Genomic DNA, 22235 nt, shown 5'->3' with positions numbered 1-22235 from the left:
TTTCTGCTATGTCAAGATATAGTACTTCAACAAATGTTTATTGGTTTATAACAGAGGTATCCATTTTTCGTACAGAGCTGCAGGGTGTTCTGCACAAAAATAGGTGTCTATTTTCTTTCACTTTTAAATTTTAAAAGGTACAGAACAAATAAAACATGGAAGAAAAACGAATTTAAGATACTAATTTTAAAACAAGAAACATTATTTGACACCCCTAATTTAGAAATGTTCAAGGGAAAACCAGAGTGAATAAATTAATCAGTAAATAAATACAACATACCCCTAAACAGCTGAATAGAAAATAAATACATTTGATTCACTCTGGTTTATAAATTAATGTTCGTCTTCAGCTAAATCCTGAGGAAGTGTTTCTGATTTTATTATCTTAAAAATATCAACTGCAGATTATTATTTAGAAGTAATGAGTTCAACAACATTAAATACAACAACATTTAAGATTATCTGAGTGGATGTTTTACAAAGGACTTCTTCTGTATAGAGTTTGAGCCTAAGGAAATGTGTGCAAATATTACAGTAAAAGGTGTGTTTTGCGGTTTTCTGCATGTTTATAATAGCAATTGACTTTATTGTTGAAAACTATTTTTTTACTAATGAGATTTATAAATATATTTTTAAACCTTCTTGTTTATTACTTGTTGAGTTACGCATTTAGATTTAGTTATGCATTTAGGACTGAAGTTTAAAAATTCAGCCAGTCTCTTATTAGCACTTGGTTATGGCATTGGTTTGATAGAAAAAATGATTTGTTAGTGATATGCCTCATTACCTACTTTGGAGTTTTGCTTTGATAGCTAAGATATTGTTAGACATACAGTATATACTAAAATAGTTTCTTAATCTTGATTTGTTCAGTTTAAGAAAAAGATTTTATGAAACGGTTAAGTTTTCCAAACCTGAAAGGGATTCACATCATACAAAGTTTCCCTTCTTTCTAAAGGTGTCCAGATGCTGCACTATGTTCAATCCTTTTCAGTTCTTACCATGTACAGTGATCTCAGGCTCTCTGAAATGAACCCTGCGGTCCGATTTTTTTCTGTGTGCTAGCTCTTTGTCGTCATTGCTGAAGTTTGACTTCTTCCTCAGTATGGAAGTGGGAAATGTACATGTTGTAGGAATGCCATTCTGTCAGAACAAAGGAAAGGCTCTGAGCTTACTCAAGAATTAGGTTGATTATACAGGACATCAATACTTTTGAGAGAATTCAATATGCATATATAAAAGCTTTTGCTCAAAACTCTGGAATTCTAATGAGTACATTTCATTAAAAAATCCATTATGACAAATGGATTGATTTGTACCTCAGTTAAATGTTAAAAGATAAAATACCTTCTGCTTTCTGACATCTGGAGGAGAAGGGACATCCTTTTTGTGATGAAGTCTCACGTCTGAGCGTTCCTCTGTCTTTGCTGGGGGAACACCATTAAGAGCATCGCTGAATGAGTCAGTGGTGGAGAAAGTCTTGGAAAGTGCTGACATATACTGTCCTAATGTATCTGTGGAGGCAAAGCATATCATGGGCCTAAGCAGGAAACCTGTATTCTCTCAGTGTTCACCAATCTACCAAGCTCCTGTGTGTCATGTTCCTTTCCAAAACATTTGAATATGTATAGGCACAAGACTCATCTAAAAAATTATAATCTTCTTAATTTTATTCCTTTGCCATTTAAATGTATTTTCCACCAGCTGAAATAATACTTTATTGAGTAAAATGTAAAGTAAGCTTTGTTCAGTCAAATGTAATCATCTTAATGCAGAGTTCTCTGATCCTGGTTCTAGAGGCTTGGTGTGTTTGCAGGCTTTCATTCAGTGTAAGTCAGCTGATGCTATTGCATTAAAGAGATTTGAAAAGACCGTAGATATGCTGATCATACAGTAACAGGATTAGGGACCTTTGCTTTAAGAGGTAAATCAGTATTCAACCATAACTTGTGTTATTACAGGAGCTCAAATATCAGAGTTATTTAAGAAGCAAAACTTGATTGAACTGTTGTAGGAAAGACAGTGCATTTTGCATACAAAACAAGGCTGCCACGGGGAACAGAAGATATCACAGAAGGGATAATGAATCCAGGATTGACTTCAGTTTCATACATAATTTCCTGCCTTAGTTTACATCTAGGATCTGATTCCAGAGTATTTTATTTTTGTATTAAAGGGATATACCTCTAAAGCAACATCAAAAACTTAGTGGAAAAACCTGCCTTTCTTATGTGTTAAGAATTAAAACTAGGTGAATAAAAGCAGGTTTGAAAAACTTAAGCAGTGAAAAATACAAATTCAAGAAAAGCACTGGAACAGTCTCAAAATATCAACAGACCACATATTGGTCTGTACAGTAACTACCAAGTCATAAGTAATATAGCTATTTTCAATGTACTGGATGAATGTCCTCTGGTCTTGGGATCTTTATGGACTCAATAGATTAAATGGATAATATGGCCAACAGAGGAATAACATTGAAGTTGGATATGTTCTAGGGTGCTCTGTTGATGTTTTCATTGGGACAACATGAGTCATTGTAACTTAATTTAAAATTATTGTCCCACTATAAAGACTAAAAATATTTATCTGTCCTTGTCAAAGACATTTGAATTATGATGAAACAAACCAAAACCAAGCCCTACTATCTGCTAACAATCTAATACAATATCGCAAATATAGCTCAATGTGAGAACACCATATAGAAAACTATTAAATACTCTATTGTCCATACTCTATTTCATGATGTATGTTCCAGCTATGAGAAACAGTTGGCACTCCATATCACTGTAATATACTATGAAGGACTATCACCAAGGCTTCAGATGAATGGGATAAAAAAAAATTGAAACAGAAGATTTTCACTGCCAAATGGAGCATAATAATTTTAATGTTGTTAATATATAAATATATTTGAGATTACAGTATAATTGATTACTTTGATAAAATGCACTACATTACCTGTATTTTATATTTTTTTGTTCATTTGATAATTTGACAAAATGTTTATATTGTGAAGAATATTTAGCATAAAAGTTATTTTAAATATTTTGTTTTTATAGTTTTCCTCCAATTGGTGAAGACTGGAAGATTTATAACCAGTTGCTGAAATAAATCTTGAAGCCTTGAGTTAGTCAATATCAGTATAACTGAGTGTTGTGAATGTTTTCTTGGTGGTTTCTGTTTTTCATCTCATCTGTGTTTCCAGATTCTGAATGAAACAATTTTTTTGCATAAGTTCTTTAACAATGATTGTATTAAAGATACAGATTACATTACATTTTGAAAACCTGCTTGACTCTCTGTCCCCTAGCAGTTTATAAGTTAAAAGTTCACTTTTGTAACAGGCCCCTTCAGTATAAGTCTTGTACTTACAGTATTGTTATACACTATGTACTTTCACAGGCACATAATTTCCCTTTGAAGACATAGCTTTGCATAACTAAGCAGCCTATGAAACTTTGCTTCGATAGGCTGCTAGAACAGTCCATAAATACCTAAAACAGGGCTATGTTACACCCCTAACTCTACTGTACATACATTGATGACTGTCATTTCCAGCTGACCTTTAAGCTGTACATTAAACCTCCATTAAAAAAATATTTTACCTGAATACTCCTTCTTTCCTATTTCTGCATAGACAGAAGCCAGCAGCTCCAGGCTCTTTGCAGTAATCGGGTGGTCATTGCCAAATGTCTTCTGTCTAATTTTAGTTGCCTGAACCAGGAAAGGAGAAAAAAGATCAGAACACTGCACAGAGTAATAGTGTTCAATCACCTAAGTTAAAGGATTTAAGTATAACTTGCTGTACATAGCAAACGTCAGAGACTTTGGCTTATGTATCATTCAGCATATAGAGAAAACAGTATGACATGCACTAGTTGTGTGCATAAGGAGTGGTCACCTTATGGAAAGTTCCAAACCTCCTGATAAAAAAAAAACACATGTATAGACAGAGATAGTTTCATTTAAAATATAAAACTGTACGTTGTACATGTTAAGTTTAAAAGCAAATGATACATACCTTTCCACTGTACTCTAAAGCCAGATGAGGCCTAGAAACAAGGGAAAACACAAAATGAGAATGGTTTTTCTTGTGTGATGATAATAGTGATGCTACTAGTACTAATAAAAAAATAATTATTTTTTTAATTTCAATAGTGGTTATTAGTTTTCTGGATCCCAAATTATGACAGAATGACAATATGCAGAACCCACCAGGTTAATATGAGGCAGTATCATTTTGTTTATTTATGAAGCTCATTGATTTCTCCAGTACTAATATTTGCTGGGTGTACTTTGCTTCAGTTGCTATTGTTGCATGTCACCTGAGCTGTCCTCCTGAGCCCAAACTATGCACATACTGTAGATAGAATTTTTGGTTTCTGTTTGTTATATGGGAGGCTCTTGCACAAAGTCAATACTATAAACACACATGGTGTGGTGCAGCTAACATATGGACAGTAGCTGCTGGACCTTTACTGTACCTTCCTCTAGGCAAAAGAGACACATGGGGCAGTATCTGTCTTTTACATCTGCCAAGAACAACTAAGGACTAATAAACATTTAACTTCCGTTGAAACTGGGTTCCTTCCTGAAGGTGATTAGAAATAACACAGTTTAAGAAAATGACAGCACTGAGATTTAGCTGTTATTTCATAATGTGTAGAACTGGTTATTGCCCAATCCTTATGTCCAGTCCTGAAAACCCTAGGTGTTATGGTTTAATCTTTACATAAACATACATATTTTTACTGTTAATCTGGATTCACAACAAAAACAAACAGTTTTGAAGCTATTGGCATATTGATATTAATAACACACTTGGAATGTGTGCTGTGCAGGTTTATGCAGGTAGCGCAAAGATAGATTGCAATTCCTAATACAAAGATTAATAACCCAACCCACAGGTCAAAAATAACCTTCCAATTACAGCTAGAAATTTGTTGTTTGTTTACCTATCTTCCTTTATCTGTAAATTGGGTCCTAATCTTGTCGGAGCAAACAACAGAAATATTTGCTCAGGAACGTCTTTCCTGTTTGCATTTTTAAAGAGACTAAATAAGGCTTCCTGCATGGTTCTAGTAGTGTGAGTTCTGGTAGGGGTGTACTGAACATTGGGTATTAGAGACCAGAGATTGCTTGTTCAGGTCTGGATTATACTATTAACCACCTGGAATCCCCAAAATCATGGTGCAAAACAAAATGACTTTTAGATTGGTTTGGTGGGATATAGAGTTACTCGGAATTACGGTATCTTGGCTTGTCTCACAACACTTCCTCTCATTGCTTTCTGGGCACCAGAGACATTGCAATGTTATTGGTGATATTAGCATCAGTCCACTATTTTATCTCTAATGTTGGCAGTTCCCAGTGTGTCAGTCTTTTAAAGAAGTAGATGGCCTGATAATATACTGTATACAGTATTTCAGAAGAAACTGCATGTGTGATACCCACTTCCTCTGTTCCTGTATGATGGCTGTATGATGGAACCAAACTGATTCTGAATTGTCATAAGTGTGTATTTGTGGCAGGAAAAATGATAAATAATACAGTATGTGCTATAAATGAAAGAGAATTGAATTTTTTAAAGCAATTATAAAACTTTTCTTTAAATCATTGTTATTCACTGAAAAATGTCATTACTCTTATGCAACTTCACACCAAAGTGTTAATAATAGGAGATAATAGTTAAAACCTAAATCTAGCAATGACCGTTTTTCAAATGCTGTGCATCAATTGAAATAAATAATTAACTCCTACTTAGAATGACTAGTAGGACAACACCACCCATTATTAGAAGGCTGCTTATTCCTGGAAAGATTCACAGCAACTCAAGTCCTGTTTCAGAACAGTAGGGTATGAAGCAGAACTATAACCTGCACAGGATGCCAGTCTATCACAGAGCACACACAAACATGGAGACAATTTAGAAATATTCCAATTAGGCTAGCATGTCTTGAAAGATTGGTGAAGATGATACACCCAGAAAAAAAACACAGGGATATAGGGAGAACATGCAAACTACACACAGAAAGCACCCAAGTCCAGAATCAAACCCAGGACCCAAGAGCTGTAAGGGTTTAGCACTAACCTCCATGACACTGCACTTCCCATGATAACATTAGAGAAGCCTAAGGCTAAGTGGGTGACCTACATTTTAAGGACTTGTTTTGCTGTTAAGAGTGTAATAAATCTAACCCAGATAAGCACTGATGCTCTAGACCAGGTGAAGAGAGAGAGGTATCCAGAGATGAGATGAAGTCAGTGGAAATATCAGGTTGGTGCCAAGTTGTGGTGATGTGACCTGGCAGTCAGGAGAGGAGGAGGGCGGGGTGCAGTTTTGAATAGGCTGAGTTGTGTAGTCAGATAGCACTGAGGGGCCTCTGCTGCAGTTCTCTAAAGCAGAGTCATAGAATGCTCATAGTGCTTTACTGCAAGGTCATCCATCACCTCCATGTGTACTTCAAATTGTAGAGCAAGCTGTATTTAGTACTACAGATGTCACTGTTACTGTTCCAAACCATATCATCTTAAATAAGTAATGGAATGGAGTCAGATGTCCTGTTTAAAGTGTGCAGCTATTTGATACTCCCTTTAAAATCCCAGCTCTAGGCCTTCTTCAAGCATCAATGAATGATTTACACTTCTTGTTGGAAAGGTGTCATCTACAGTAGAGGACTGCTTTGCTTTATTATTTTAATAATGTAATAAACAATAACAAATCACAAGAGAGTTTTTGCAAAATTAAAATGCCTTCGGTGTAAATGCCACTTTGCATGTGCATGCAGAACTGTCAGCATTTTCTAAAGAAACTGGCCAATAAAAAATGATATATTGTACCCATAACCTCAGCCTTTTTTTTAGATTTTGAAGAACTTAACAAGTACATTTATGGATACTTTAAAGCTCCAGGTGGAATATCTACTTGGGACAAATTGTGTAACTACTGCTTTAATTTATGTAATTCACATGGGAAAAGCCTGATTTTGGCACAGTCCAGAGTTAGGAACCATCATTAGAAAACTGTGCTAGGCTAAATCCAAGGCTTTTTGCTGACATGTACCTGTAGGAACAAATAAAGCTTAACCATTCAGTGATAATAAATAAAATATTTTTAATGTGAAAATTCCTCTATCCTTAGCAATCAAATTAAATAGTTACAGCAAGGCAGCTTTTATATTAATGTTTTATGAAGGTCTAGTAAGTAGCTGTGCCAGTATATGTAGGCTGCAAAGGAACGGGTTTATTCTACGCAGAAGGGAAAAGAGACACAATGTTTTCAGCATTGGAGCCTTCTTCAGGTGTCCCTTTTTCTTTCAGCATGGAATAAACCTTTACCTTTTCCTAAATGTTTTATGTTTACTGTTTTTGCTTAATGAGCTGTTCCTGCATCAGGCGCAGCCTAAAGAAAATGGACACCAGATTTAGGTGTTCTGGTAACACCTGAAACTTATTGCAAATGTGGTGTTTGTTTTCCTTCTGTGCAGGATCTAGATTAAATTAAAGTTCTTCTTTTGCATAAAGCCAAAGGTACAATGATGTCAGATCTTGATACGTTTACTAGGAAAATTTCTTTTTGGTTTTATGCGAAAGATTTAGTGATTGCATCACGTTCTTCTACTACAATATGGTTCAGTTTCAAACATACAGTAATCAAGCAAATGCATACTGTATTTGTTTTACCTTTGTACTGTATGCCATGTGGTTATTGAATACTTTTTCATTAAACATTTAATCTTAGTAGGACTAGTTAATGATTGGCCAGTTAAAGAAGCAAATTGTTTAAATTAGAAAACATAAGACAAGGAAAACTAATACTGTCCACAAAGATCTTGCAGATGTAAATAAATCCGTACTGCACACTGAAATCAATTAAACAAGTCATAAACCAGCAGACCACATTTCATTACTTTTAAGAAGCAGTCAGTATCCAGGTAGCAAGCAAACAAAGGAAAGCCCAACATCCACATATCACTTTCTGTAAAACAACAGGAGCACATGTAAATCAAATGCCCTTCATGACAGGAAAATATAATGTCACAGTGGTGTTACACAAATCATACAGAAGAAAGATTGCTTTAGTTTACTACATCTCTATGGTGAATTCAAAAACACAAGTAACAAACACAATTCCTGAGTATTGCAAAGATATAACATGTTGGGTTTAGCTCATACACAAGCTTAGAAATAATAATTATACACAGTACCATATAGTTTAGAATCCTGAATTAATTATTGAGCTCATCTTAAATCACTTCATATTGATAGAAGTTTGAGCTTAAAACAATAGAACATAACCCACTAGCTTGGTATCCTATCTCAGAAAGCTAAAGTGTAATCTAAAGACAGTCTTATAAGAAACTCCTGGAAGAAAAGAATTGAAATGACAACAAGACATGCTGTACAAAAGCAGGAGCTCTTTCAGTCATTCGGTCTCCAGATCGAAGGCCTACCTTTTACTCATGATGCAAAGCTGGGCAAGTTTTTCATAGTCCCTGGCTTGAGAGGCCTGTTCTGAAAGATCGTCTACAAAGTCCCATCCTTCTGCTCCCTGCTGCGATACTTCAGAAAGACCTGTCAGGGATAGTGTAATCAGAATCAGTCAGCAACCAGCAGTCCTTCAGAAGGCAAGGAAACTAGATCCCAAACATGGGCATCTGGCCACCTCCAAGTAAACCTAGTGCGTAGGAACAGAAAAAAAATACAAAGAAAGAAATACTCAGTTCCCCACTAAAATAGGAGACTTTTTTTTGTTATGTACAGTTCTATGAAGCCATCCTGTATGGTGCCGTAGCCCTTTCATAGCACACCTAACCATCTATGAGTCATAACCTTGGGAGAGAGTGGGGGAGAATGAGACAAAAACTGCTGGTGCTGCTCGGGTGCAGAAGTGCTGATTCAGAGGCCTCTGTGTTTCCATGGTGCTTTGCATCTCTTAATCAGATAACGCAAGCAAGGAGTGTTTTTGCACCAAATGGCCTGGGCTGCTTGTTCAGTGCAGATGTGAGCTTACTACATCAGCAGAATTTGCAAAAGAAATGTAGCTAAGGCTGTAGCAGCCGATCTATTGCATTTGCATCTGAGACTTGCCCCAAAACACAGCAAAATTTAAATCTGGAGATATTCTTGATATAAATTATTTGCTGAGATAAATAAGGAGGAGGGAGCTGCATCAGCATGTGTAAACCACAATGGAACAGGTAAATCTCAGCCGTTATCTCACATCTCAGCTGTGGAGCCTTCTTCAAGTGACTTAAAATTAAAAACGAAATAAATGACAAGTCATCAGAAAGTGACAAGAGTATTTTTCCCCTAACTTAAAATTACATGCTTTGAATCTTTCCATCCGCTAATTGTACACAGGCAAGAAATGACAGGCTCATACACTAAAGTTAGGAACCAGTTGAAAGTTGTGACCAGTGAAATATGAAACATTGTCCGTAGGTTGGGAGGAAAAAACGTTACAGTTGTATTTAAAAATATTGGACTTCTGATTAAATGACATTTTATTGCCAACATTTCTTTGGTTAAAAATCAAAGTAAAAAACATTTGCCTATAGAAGTGACTTTTATATGTTCCACTTCAATATAAACGACAGAGAAACCTGTGTTAAGAATTGCGATATAGCTGATTTAAAAAACAATCTGTCTTAATTTCATCCCAGAACTATCGCAAATACCTCTACTGACATTAGGTAACTGATGCGCCTTGGGGTTCTTGTTGTGTCCTTCTCCCAATCTCTAAACCAAGAAGTATGATTCAGACACACATAATCCTCTCAGAATCATTATGCAGAAGAATTTACAGTATGTATAGAATGTGAAGACATACAGTATAGTACAGTATTGCACACTTCAAGACAACTGAAGGTTTTACCACTTTTTTAGAGACGCTGAGAACGATCAGCTTAGCACAGCTTCCATCAAAATTCAACTTTATCTCTAAAATTATAATTTTAACAGTATACAGCTTATCAAACAGTTCAGAAGAGAGATAATATACTTAGTCTTGTTATGCTAAAAATCATTACGACATTATTATTGTTCCATAGTTCCTCTACTTTCTTTTTGTTATATCACATAAGGATTCCTGAGCCAATAAAAATAAAGTAATTATAAAATTCTCAGCCATTATAATTAAACATTAGGGGCAAGACTAGAATTTGCAACATGGAAAACAACGTCTATGGAAAAAATGTAACTTCAAAAGATAGCAAAGAGGGGAAGATTGTTCTCTAATGATACAAAGCAATTGAGTAATGAGACCCTACAACTTATACAATAGAGTGGCAAAAGCAATTGTATAAAAGCCAAGTAACATTCAACTAAATGTAACAATCAACTTACTTTGTTGTACGATACAATACTGTCCATTTATAAAAGAATAAGCTTTACAGGTTATTTACTTAGACAAACACTGGACAACTTAATTGTGCCTCTCATAACAACAAACCATAAATTATACATAAATGAATCTGGTGAAATGTATACATTGTTAAACCTAATATCCCCTGATTTTGATTTTACATACTGTGGGTCTCTTCATGTTGAGGCATCTCATGATGTGTGCCAAGTTTAAAAGCAGAACAAATCTCATAGGAAATACACTCCAGTAGCAATTAGTTAAGCAGAAGCACGCTGAGGAAGATAGCTTTTCTGATTAGAATTAGAAGAATCTAAGGTTTCCAAATTAAATACACATTATCTGTGCAATATTCAGAAAATACAATAAGACAGAAACTCGCCTGAGGTCCCCTGATGAGCAGTGAGGTCTATCAGAGCCACTTCATAGAACATCTTCTCTGCTTGAATGAACTGAAGGGCTTTTGCATCTGTTTATATTGGTTAAGGATTAACTGGGGTGTCAGTTGTCACTTAACTGAATGGAAAAGAACAATGGCCAGAGAGGGCCCAGCAGGTCAACAACTCTGTTTACAGCCTCCTTCTTGAACCTGCAGTCAGAAATATACCTACTATACAGCTATGGCTGAACATAATCATAGTGTAACAGTAGCTGCTCACTATGAGAGATATGTAGCATAGTTCATTTTTAGATTCTGTATAATTTGATAGACACGCACATTATTTCCAGGTCAGTTTATTCCTTCATGCTGGAAAGCCTTTGTACACGTGCTGCCCCTTAAAATATCCTAATAGCTGGAGATCTCCACAACCTATTCATGTACTACAAATAGAAGAGAATGTGTCATAGACATCCAACAGAGCAACCTGCTTGAGCATGATGAGCTCCAGATACACTTAGATGGAGAAATGTGTTTAAAATAGAGTAAATGTTAATATGTACATGCTGACTAATGACTCAAATTAATGACTGATTTCATCATAAAGCAGTTCCTTGGTTTCATCACTTTAGAAAGAGCTTACTACTACAAATTAAGAACTGTTTTCTATAAAAAACATTGATGATTACAACCTATAGTCATTGGAAGTTAACGTTCATACTTGTATTGTCAAGAGAAAAAAAAGTGACACGTGCACAATGAGCTCAACAAAGAGACAATAATAAAGCTGAACACATAACAGGGGCCATTGCTGTGTATGGCTGTAGGATGATACAGTACCGTTTACTGCAAATATTTTAAATATTTGTGGCTTACAAATGTGTCATTCTGTCAATAATAAAAAGAGATACTGCTGTTCAGACATTAGGAAGAAGACCGAAGAAGGATAAAAACTTTTGCCCACTCCTCGGCTTCTTCGTACTGTATGTGGTGTTTTCAAACCTATCAACAGGCTACAATGTATGTCATAACAATATAATATAATCAAAAACATAACATAAAAAGAGTTCACAATTGATGAATCTCCCTGTCTCTTTTATTTGTCTTTGTCTATATCAACATAAAGTAAATTACAGTTTATGGTTTTTTAAGCTTTTCAAATTTATTTTACATAAAACATCCCACACTGCACCTCAATGTACTACATATACAGTGTGGTAGATTTATACACTTACCAAAGCTGAACTGAAGAACAACATCGTTCGATGTTTGAATTTTGTAATTCTTACTGTACATGTGTTCTATCAATTTAAATGTTATTAAATTCCATCCATAGAAAAAACACATCATATGCCAACTATAGACATGGCTAAGGACCCTAGACATAAAGCAGTGCCAATTAATCCTTTTAACCTTTGGAAAACAAGAAAATGTTCTGAGAGGCAAACACCCACAGAGCCATTTGCTTTCATGTTCATGTGGTCTGAGAGCTGGCAAAACTAGAAACATTGGAGCTTTGCACTTTGAGCTTACTGGGATATGTCACTGCAAGGTGACTTAATGCCAAGATCACAGACACTATTTTTGGCATCCATAGATTCTGATTAGAAATTAAAATATACATACTATTTTACATTACTAGTCTATCCTTTTGCTAAAACTCCTGTGAGGTTTCTGTGAGGTTCAAAGGACTGAAATATCTAAAAGTCAAAATAGCAAAAGCAGCAGGAAGGTATTGTTGAGATGAAATATTTTTTTCTCAGAGTGGCTATGAAGTCAGCTTATTCAACCAGCTGTGTTGTGAACACTTGCATTGAGGAACAAAAAAATGACAGAAATATACAAATGGGACAATAAGAGGCACATTCCCTTGGACAATGATAACGAACACCAAACATCTTAAAGCCTCTGTATAATTCTAAAGACATTACAAAAGTAGATCTACTTACAAACTATGGCACCCAGACAGAATTCGATTTAAATCCAACCTCAGGTATTGAATAAAAAGTAGAAGTCCCTTTAGGTTTGCTAATAATAAATGTAGGAAAAAGGGGCAGTATTAGAAGTATTAGAATGGCTCTATAGATTAACCACTCTGGGATTTGTAAGAAGTCTTTCTGAAAAACAAGAAAACAGAATTAATTATTTGCACTGATATTTCCCCTAGAAGTAACTTATCACTAATGGATATATTAATCCAGTATTACAGAACATTTAACTAAGTTTTTTGGTTTATCCACTAATTTGGGTCGTAGTAAAGCTGTTTAGTAAATACTTTTCTCAGACTAAAGTAATATGATTTCTCTTACTGCAGTTTGGATTCTTTCTATGTTGTGTTACAAATTAGTGAAGAAAATCACTAATCGCAGTGGCATGCAATCTATTCACATATACTGTATCTACAGATATACTGTATTTCAATGAGAAACATACTTGGATGGTTCAAATGCATAATACTTTACAGCACAAAGCAAAATACAAGGAGTGCTCTCTAACGGTACTTTTGGTGTTTAAAATGTTATATAGCTGTAATGAAGTTAGATTTTTTACAGACAACACTTTTGTGAAGGCCAACTCTTAGCAAAAATATACGGTCAAATTTGATTTACCAAACAGGGGGAAGAGACTTAAGTGCATTACAAATTGATCCTGACTGTTCCACACAGCAGCTGAAATAAAAAAAAAAATCATTTTCTTCCTAAACACAGGCAATGCACTGCTTTTCATGCCTATTTTTATAATCTAGTCTGAGTTTTTAAAATAAAATGGCATAGTGCTGACTTTCATATACAGTATAGGTCATCCCAGGTCACCTATGTTTAAGGATATTCTTTGTGACAGCTGGACAAACATACAATAGATTTACTGTAAACGTTCTAGGATGGATGACGTAATGGTTTTCAGCAAAAGACAATGTGGGCTTGAGCTTGAAATGTGAGTCAGAATTTTTGACAGGAGCAAGAATGTACCATTAGACGAACTGTATTTACACATGATACTGTTATAGTAAGAGGAAAATTAATTCATGTTCATTTGCCTTTTCATTAAAAGTGAAGCTTATTAGCTTATAGCTTATTTCTAACAAAATGTAAACCCCCCTGATGAAACTGCTGTGATGAATAAATCAACCTCCTATTTTAAAATCACAGAAACCTTCAAATGTTTAATCCACAATACAGAAGGCTTTTACATTTACAAAATGACAATAGTCATTCTCTCTTTGAATGACTTATGAATGGACACTTCACATTCATTTGTACACATTGTAAAGAGAAGATATATTAATGTAATTAAATTGATGGGTCTTGTTTTATATTCAGAGGCTAAGCTTCCTTGCCTGGAATAAAATGTAGTTTAAGCACCTTTAAACTTTTTTCAAACAATGTGCACTGACTTTCAAATATCTTTACTTGAAAGTCTCTTCATAAATCACAACTTCACAAGCATATCTAATGAGCCAGGGAGAGAAGGATATTCTGTAATGACAGTACCTTGATTTAAAAATTTGTCATGGTGGGTTTTGGCAATAGAAGCCAAGAGTCAGTGCATTATCACAAGCTTCTGTCTTTCAGGGATTTCGAGAAACACCTTCAAATGTTTTTGGGTGAGTCTGTTTATTTTTAATAAGAACAGTAGGTGGTTGATATTTAAAATGTAAATTTTAGCCCTGTTTTTACATTATGTCCGAATAACATTTTTGCAGAAAAACATGTATAAACTAAACTGTAAACTGTATACAGTATCTTGTGTTTACCAAAAAGTGGATAAGGCTATTAGCCTTAATGAGAGGATATTAATGTAGACTTTCCATGTAGTGGAGTAGTTCATTTAATGCACAGCAATAATTGCACAATCCATGGTGCAATGTTTCAATGTGAGAAAATGAAGACCATTAACAAATTAAGCAGCAATCTTAAAAGGATACAATTTTTGTCCTTGATGAAGACTTCAGCAATCTGCAAAATAAACAAATAATTTAGATACAAGGCTATTTATAAGTAACTGGTAAAGTCATTTAAGATGTTTTGTGAATAAATTAATTTTTTTGAAGAATGTGGAGTAGAACATTGTGTAATTTAAGGAGCACTTCTGGACAATTCATTTCTTTGTGGTCTTGTTGCAATTTCACACTTGCGTGAAACAAAATAATAGTTCACAGCACAGTTTCAAAATGGAAGTGGCAATTAAACAGTAATTTAAAAGCATGGGCCTTTTTTTAGATTAATTGAATCTGTCCCTAAGCTATTTTCATGACTCACTGGGGTATCCAGGAGTGGCAGATACTGTACAGTATGTTCCCTTTTGCAGCAAATGAGATCACGACTCTTCATTTGTGCTTCCAGCTTTTGAAAACTATTTTTCTCCATTGACACTTTCTTCTAGGCCTATCTCTTTCCTGAAAATAAAACATGCATAAAAATATCTAAAGGGGAAATAATAAATGATCTACCAAATTAAAAAATTAGGATGTCCCCCAGGTTTGGGCATCTTTTTATAGGTGGGTCTCAGGAAGAAAGATATAATTACAGTGCAGTAACATAAAACATACAAAACCAAAACAATGCCTAGCTCATCTTTGAGCTTCTGGCTAACTTCTTTAGTTCACTGTCTACAACATTAACTGGGCAGTTAAGCTGCTTACTGACATTACAAAACAAATTTCTTCTCAATCTGAAGAACTCACAGTTTTGTCTTCAACATCTTGAGATTTCAGGAGCCTCGTCTAGCATGTTTGTCCTTATTTATTTCTATGTGAAGGAAGTCAGGTAAATAGTGGTGATATTCCTTACAATACAAACACAATGGAACACCCTCTAGACTAGAGCAAGCTGGTGCAGTATTTGTTCCTTTTCTCAGGCCCTTCTATGTGTCTCCCGGACCACAACTCTAATGGCATAGAAGGCTTATATCATGTAGGGAGACTGTTGCTTTATGGCTCTTTTCTGAAAGCCCTTATCTTACTCCAAAAACTTCAGAAGCAATTTAACGAGATGTGTTTCCTGTCCTCTGTCTGCAACTAAAGTAGAGTTCACTCATCCAACTATCCATTTTCTAACCACTTATGCCTAGTCAGGGACTTGGTGGTAACAAGCAGAGCACGGCAAAGCAGCAACAGTTAACTGATCAATATTTTCTTATTTTTTAACAAAAACACCTTGTCACACACTTTCACCAAACACCTACAAGAATACACTGTTCCACAAGAGCTCTGTCTATAGTATATTACTTTCTCCATCATATGTAATATCCTCATGTGTTGAGCATCATAGTAATCAATCTTTTCTGTGGCAGCTGCCAGGAAACCAGACAAATACAGCTGTAGATAACTGAACAAGTGCTCTTTACTTGCAGTGCAGTAACACAAACCAAACTAAACAAAGCATTCTGTAGCGTATCTTTGTGCTTCTAGCTGCCTCACATCTTGAGTTTAATCTCTATAATAAATGTGCAGGTAAGCTGCTTATTTGAAAGCACAAAATAAAATGGCTTTCCAATCTCAAGAACTCACTGTCCATCTCAGTGTCTTTGTCACACAGACTCTCTATATCACACAGTTTTCTCTCTTGTTCCCGTTCTTTTCCCACAGAGGGTTCTTCATTCCTTTCCTGTTCTCATGTACTGTATGTCCAGAAGCCTCAACCTCCCGGTTTTAAATCATCACATGACCAATTACAACTGGTCAGGTGACTGAGAGCGGCGGGACATTTCCCACAGCTTTCTGGAGAATGTAGTTCAAGCCATAGCCATCTTGCCTGCCCCTGCCATACTCACAAGATGGATAGTATATTTCCTGGTGTGGAAAAAAGGAAGCACAAGCAGTAAAGCTTTATCTTAAGGAGAACAGAGAATTGACTTTATATTTAAACGAACTTTGTTTTAAGATAAAAAAATAGATGACTGAAGCAGATGCCTTCTTCTGCATTCTAACAACCTTTTAAAACTGTAAACAACACATTCTAGAGCCTCAAAATATTAATTTTTATATTAGAAAGAATGGAAGGAATCAGATTCAGATATATATACACTTTGGTCTGGAGAAGGCACAGTAAGTGAAAGAAAAAAGGTTAAATTTGAGTGCCCGCAGAGTCACTGTTTTTGTTTTTGGACTTTCCACAGAGTTACATTTTTTCTTGCATGTACTGTAATACTGTAATATTGTACATCAATAACTTCTGTTTATGTTTGATACAAAGCACAATAATCAAAAAGTAATCTATACTTTTATCATTTTAAAAATTTCAGCATATCCAAAGCTATTAAATATGTAAAGGCAATTCTTTACAGTTTTAATTGGTCTGTACAGTTCCTATTATATCAATTTGTACAGTACCTGTAGACTATCCTGAGCAGCCAGATGATACCTCACACACTAATTTTACTGAAGACATACATTTTACGTTGTTGACAAGTTGACATATTTATGGGTCAGGTGTATCTGGAATCTATTTTAGTTCGTATTTTAGTTGCATGGTTAATACAAATGTCTAACAAGATAATTTCACATCATAATAGACCTGGTAACTGCATTTCAAACCGAACGTAGTATTTTACTCTATAATTTAGAAATTGCTTTTGTCAAATTATATGACATGCATGAATTTTACAGCTCAGTGATCTGATCTATATCAATAAAATAAATATTTTATCATTTATTTTGAATTGACAATTTTTTTGTAATAAAATAACCACTGTGTCATCATTAATTGTTTGAAGAACCACAAGTTATGACTAATTTACTACAGTACATGTAGAGAATGCAGACCACCATGCGTAGATACTCCATGCATCACAGAAACAATGAATATTTGGTGCTAAATATTTCAATGTATAGACAGAAACACAGTACAGTTCTCAATGAATAGAGAAGACATGTTGCCAAAAGCACACCAGTGACAGGAGTAGATTTCTTATGGTGTTGACTTTGTTCCCTAATGAAATCCAGCTAAAGGTAGTAAAATGCACATGGTGGTACGGTGTTAAGAGGCATCTACTGTAGGTGCTGAGAGGAGGCAGCAGGGTATTAGAGAGAAAGGAGTGCCCATTGTGCTTAAGACAGTTTATTGTGCAGCCTCAGACCTGTACTACCTCCCCATCACCATTCATCCTGTAATAAACATTCATTACAGTCACCTCAATACCTGTCTGAACTTTTATCGCCCTACTCCCCACCTCGCAACCTCCGCTCTTCAAATTCTGCCCTCCTTACTGTCCCCCAAGCCCGTCTACATTGTATGGGCGACAGGGCCTTCTCCTGCTATGCCCCCAAGCTCTGGAACTCTTTGCCCAAGGATATTAGAGAGTCACCTTCTCTAAACTCCTTCAAATCCAGACTCAAAACTTTCTTCTTCAGAAAAGCCTTTACTTAACTGGTTCCATTCTTCACCCCTCTGCTCTTCTTAATACCACCTTCCACGGTCTCCTCTATTGTTATTGTTGTATTGTTGTAATTATAATTGTGTCCTATCTTGTGAAATCTTCTTATTTATTGTTGTAGTCTTCTTATTTATTGTTATTGTCATCCTGTAAAGCGCTTTGAGAAGCCACCTTTAAAGGCGCTATATAAAATAAAGTTTATTATTATTATTATTATTATTATTATTATTATTATTATTATTACCATTGATTCATGGATGATGAGAGTCCACAGGGCTGAACTGTACTTGATTACACTGAAAAGCTTTTTAGATCAGCACTGAGCAGTCGGTATTTTTGAGCTGAACTTTCCATATCATACTGTACCTCAGACCTCTGCCTGATGGGCAAGTATTATAATCAAAGTCTACACACATGGCCAGGTTAGTCCTTTGAGTTTAAGCATTTTTATAAGTCAGAAGTAAGTAATTTAAAATTTCACATCCCTCTATAAATGGGACATTAATGAGTGATCATTGATTCCACCTATCTGATTTGTTTTTTAGAGCCTTACTCTGCCCTGATTATAATTTGTAAAGCAGTCAGCAGAAAAACAGGTCTTTAAAAGTTAAATATACTATTTAGGTGCTTTTTTATCATTTCTTACTTGTGTAAAAAAATAATTTACCTTTAGAAGTTCTAAATCTTCTAAATCCTTCATTCTATTTTCCTCTCCACATTTAATAAGCATTACCCAACAGATAAAAAAAATACATGCTTAAACTGTTCTCATAGGATATCCCACTTAGTTTTGAAATGTTCATCTGCAGATGCACATTGTTGGCAGTGTCTTTTCAAATTTTTCAAAGGAAATTTGTTATGATTCACCACTGGCTTTAGGAAAATATTTATTTCTGGATCAGTGGTATAGTTGCTGAGGTCTACATTTATGCAGTTTATAATTATGTTTATAATAATATAAATTATATAATTTTAATTTATATATTGATTAGTAAGGTGAACTTGGTATTAAGAAAACTGAAAGATGCCTCATGTAAAGCAACTTGACAGGAAAGATGGATAATGTATCATAATACTTTCACTCATTGTCTCCCATCTTTATCTTCACCGCTGAAACTTCACAACTCCAAAATATGATGATAACTGTGCAACCACACATCATTGATCTTTTTTAAAACCCACCTGATATGAGTCATAGCTTTTTGTCTTCCTACATTTATAATTTGGAATTGTGTTTCCAGGTTATGCATCAGAAAAAGAATAATAAGTAGGCAAAGCATCAGTACATTTTTGCACATCAAACTTTTTTTTTCAATTTCTTTCAGAGTAATTATTTTCTCCATGGTGGTTCCAGGCTCCATTTGTTTGGTGTGGTGACAATATTCAAGTGTCCTAAACTCAAGTTCTTCCTCTATGTGTTTATGTATTAATAAAACAGATAAACAAAGGATTCAGATGTGAACCATATAGAACATTATGACCAGCAACCTCAATTAACATGTTTACGTCTTACTAATATACCCATAATGAAGGAAAACAATAACAACTATGCCCGTAATTTCAATGCTTACAATTACATGCCTAATCCAGTTAACGATCTGTTAAATATGCTACTCCTGGAAAAAAATAAAAATCTAACTTAATCTTTGCCACATAAACATATACAGTAAATGGGGGTATTCTGAAAGGATTTTTTTCTTTGGCACCCAAGTTGTCTGTAACATTTAAGGAAGAAAGTTTGTTGCATTTTGATAGACCTTCAACTAGATATTTAGGTAGATATAGATTATAAGGAAGAAGTCTGAATTTACTGCATTTTAGGATTAAAACACATCATAAAAGATATGTAGTATCGTTTAGATATATAGATATAAATATATATAGATATATACTGTAGTAAATATTCAGACTGTACCCACGGTGTCCCAATATTTTACAAAAAAATGTCTTTAAGTTACAGTAAATGCCAGCTTAAAAGCTAAAACTAAAGAGAAAATGTGTTGATTGCACAAGTACAGTAATTAGATCCTTGAACTCAATATTTGGTGGAAGCAAATAGCTGCATTTTGAGTCAATCCCTACCAGCTTTACACACTGTCTTGGTGTTTGTGCCCATTCTTTTTGGCAGATATTGCTCAAACAGTCTCAAGTTGCTTATGGACAGCAGGTTTTTAAAACTTTTAACAGATTCTCGATAGAATTCAAGTCAGGACTTTGACTGGGCAATTGACTAGAGAAGGCAGTGCCCACAGGGATCTTTAAAGTCTTTGATATTGTGTTGTACCTACTGTAACTCCTGATCTGGTATTTTCAATGATTTTATCCTTGGCTTGCTTTGAATGCCCTTTAGTCTTCCTGGTTGGTCTTTTCTTCAAATAAATCACTTGTATGAGCAAACTTGAAAAAGGCAGTGGAACAAGTGGAAAGTTTGTGGAAATGCATTTAAAAATGAGAACAAAAGGCTCTTCTTTATTAAAAGTATTGTGTGTGTATGGAACAGGCTACCCAGAAATGTTCTTGAAGCTGAAACCTTGGTTTCTTTTAAAAATGGTTGGATGAGATACTGTACTTAGATTAATTAACTACTATTAAATGGGCCAGGTGGGCCAATTGACCTTGTTTCATTTGTAACCTGTCTTATATTCTTATGAAATTCACTAACTGACAAAGGATCCTCAACGAGAAAGGTGTTTGTATTCTTAGATCATGAGAATCACTGGTTTCCTGTACACAGAGAGAGGCCACTCAACTAATTGTGTTTCTTGTTAAGTTAGTTTTGTGCAACTAAATTCATTTAGGATTGCCAAAGCAAAAGGTTTGATACAATCATGAATTTGCCATTTTTCTTTCACAATATCTATTTACATTTCTTTTTGTTTTTAGAATTCAGTGCGTGGAGTATTGAGTGATTGTGGATATAACATTCATTTCTACGTTTAAGTGTCATGAGTGAAGATTTAAATCAACAAAATATCAAATTTGTGCAAGGCTGAACTCTTTTGCAAGGCACTGTAAATTTCTAGTGAACATTCAAGATTATGCAGAATTTTCCACTTTAAAACAAGAAATTAATCCTGCATTTTATATCCCTCAAGACATTTTCCCATCAAAATTGGTTTTGGTGAAAGATCAATGGTAAAATGCAACAATTTACAAACACAAAGATAGGCCATGTCACACTGTTTGTGAAAGTGATAATGGAGTCCTTGCTTGATCAATATAGAGATGCAGGTGAAACAAAACAACATTATTTAAAGAAGATTAAACAAGGAACTAACAACAAGACCACCTACTGTACAAAAACACATCCCATGTCAATGTGTCTGTGAAAGTGCTAATGGAGTCCTCACCTGGTGAAGACAGTCTGGCAGAGAGTGAAAGCTGTGCATGTTTGTCAGCCCCAGCAGACAGGCCAGGAAACATCTCAAAGCAGCCTCTGACTCCCCCTGCTGCTGAAACTGCCTTCCTTGATTATAGAGATCCTCCCTCCCATTGCTCAGCATGTCTGCTCTGCTGAAAACCCTCTCAGAGCTGTAGAACCTCCCAGTTGAAAAACGATTGATGAAAATGCTGTATGTATTCCAAGAAACGAATTAGGAAAGAGTCATGCCCTGTAGGCAAACAACTGCATTTTCTTCATCCGAAAACAACTAGAACTTTGGAAGCCCACAAGTGTGTGAGTTAAAAAGAAAACTCTGTTTTCCTTTTCAGATACTGTATGCAGCACAAAGTGAAACTGTAGTCTGTCTCAGTGCAGTTTGATTACTGACAGGTCATTCACCCAATCCCTCTTCAACATAATGTACGGTACACGGTGTACCACTTTTTTCATTGTATTTATCAAAAGTGAAAAAGCAAAGCTTGGATTGTACATTTCTATGCCTGTTTCAAATGATTAAAAATAGTTAAATATTTATCAGGAACCAAGTTAATACTAATACTAATACTAATACTAATACTAATACTAATACTAATACTAATACTAATACTAATACTAATACTAATACTAATACTAATGTTACAGGATTATAATAATAAAGATGTCCTTGATATAAGTCTGCTAAACTCCATAAATAGTATAGTATCTAAATGTGTGATTCAATATACCTTGTTTTA

At 35.0% G+C, this 22235-nt stretch overlaps 1 protein-coding gene across 2 annotated transcripts in view; it reads right to left on the bottom strand.

Annotated features, from left to right (window-relative positions):
- c10h14orf180 (chromosome 10 C14orf180 homolog) overlaps positions 1-21873 on the bottom strand; it is a 29809-nt gene extending 7936 nt beyond the window's left edge. The window contains exons 1-8 of one of the 2 annotated variants that reach the window (XM_088648547.1): positions 21470-21873; positions 14671-14701; positions 10749-10835; positions 8457-8577; positions 4025-4055; positions 3609-3717; positions 1348-1514; positions 1002-1143 (exon numbers count right to left, since the gene is read on the bottom strand). In XM_088648547.1, the coding sequence (XP_088504673.1) occupies positions 1002-1143; positions 1348-1514; positions 3609-3717; positions 4025-4055; positions 8457-8577; positions 10749-10835; positions 14671-14701; positions 21470-21622 (841 nt within the window). In that variant the 5' untranslated portion in view covers positions 21623-21873. The remainder of the gene's footprint in view (positions 1-1001; positions 1144-1347; positions 1515-3608; positions 3718-4024; positions 4056-8456; positions 8578-10748; positions 10836-14670; positions 14702-21469) is intronic. The other variant, XM_088648545.1, reaches the window with a different exon arrangement.
- Between the last annotated feature and the right edge of the window lie 362 nt (positions 21874-22235).

Source organism: Lepisosteus platostomus, chromosome 10, assembly GCF_059453375.1.
Source record: "Lepisosteus platostomus isolate fLepPlt1 chromosome 10, fLepPlt1.hap1, whole genome shotgun sequence".
In the NCBI taxonomy this organism is placed as follows: domain Eukaryota; kingdom Metazoa; phylum Chordata; class Actinopteri; order Semionotiformes; family Lepisosteidae; genus Lepisosteus; species Lepisosteus platostomus.
This window is presented reverse-complemented; position numbering and strand designations above follow the sequence as displayed.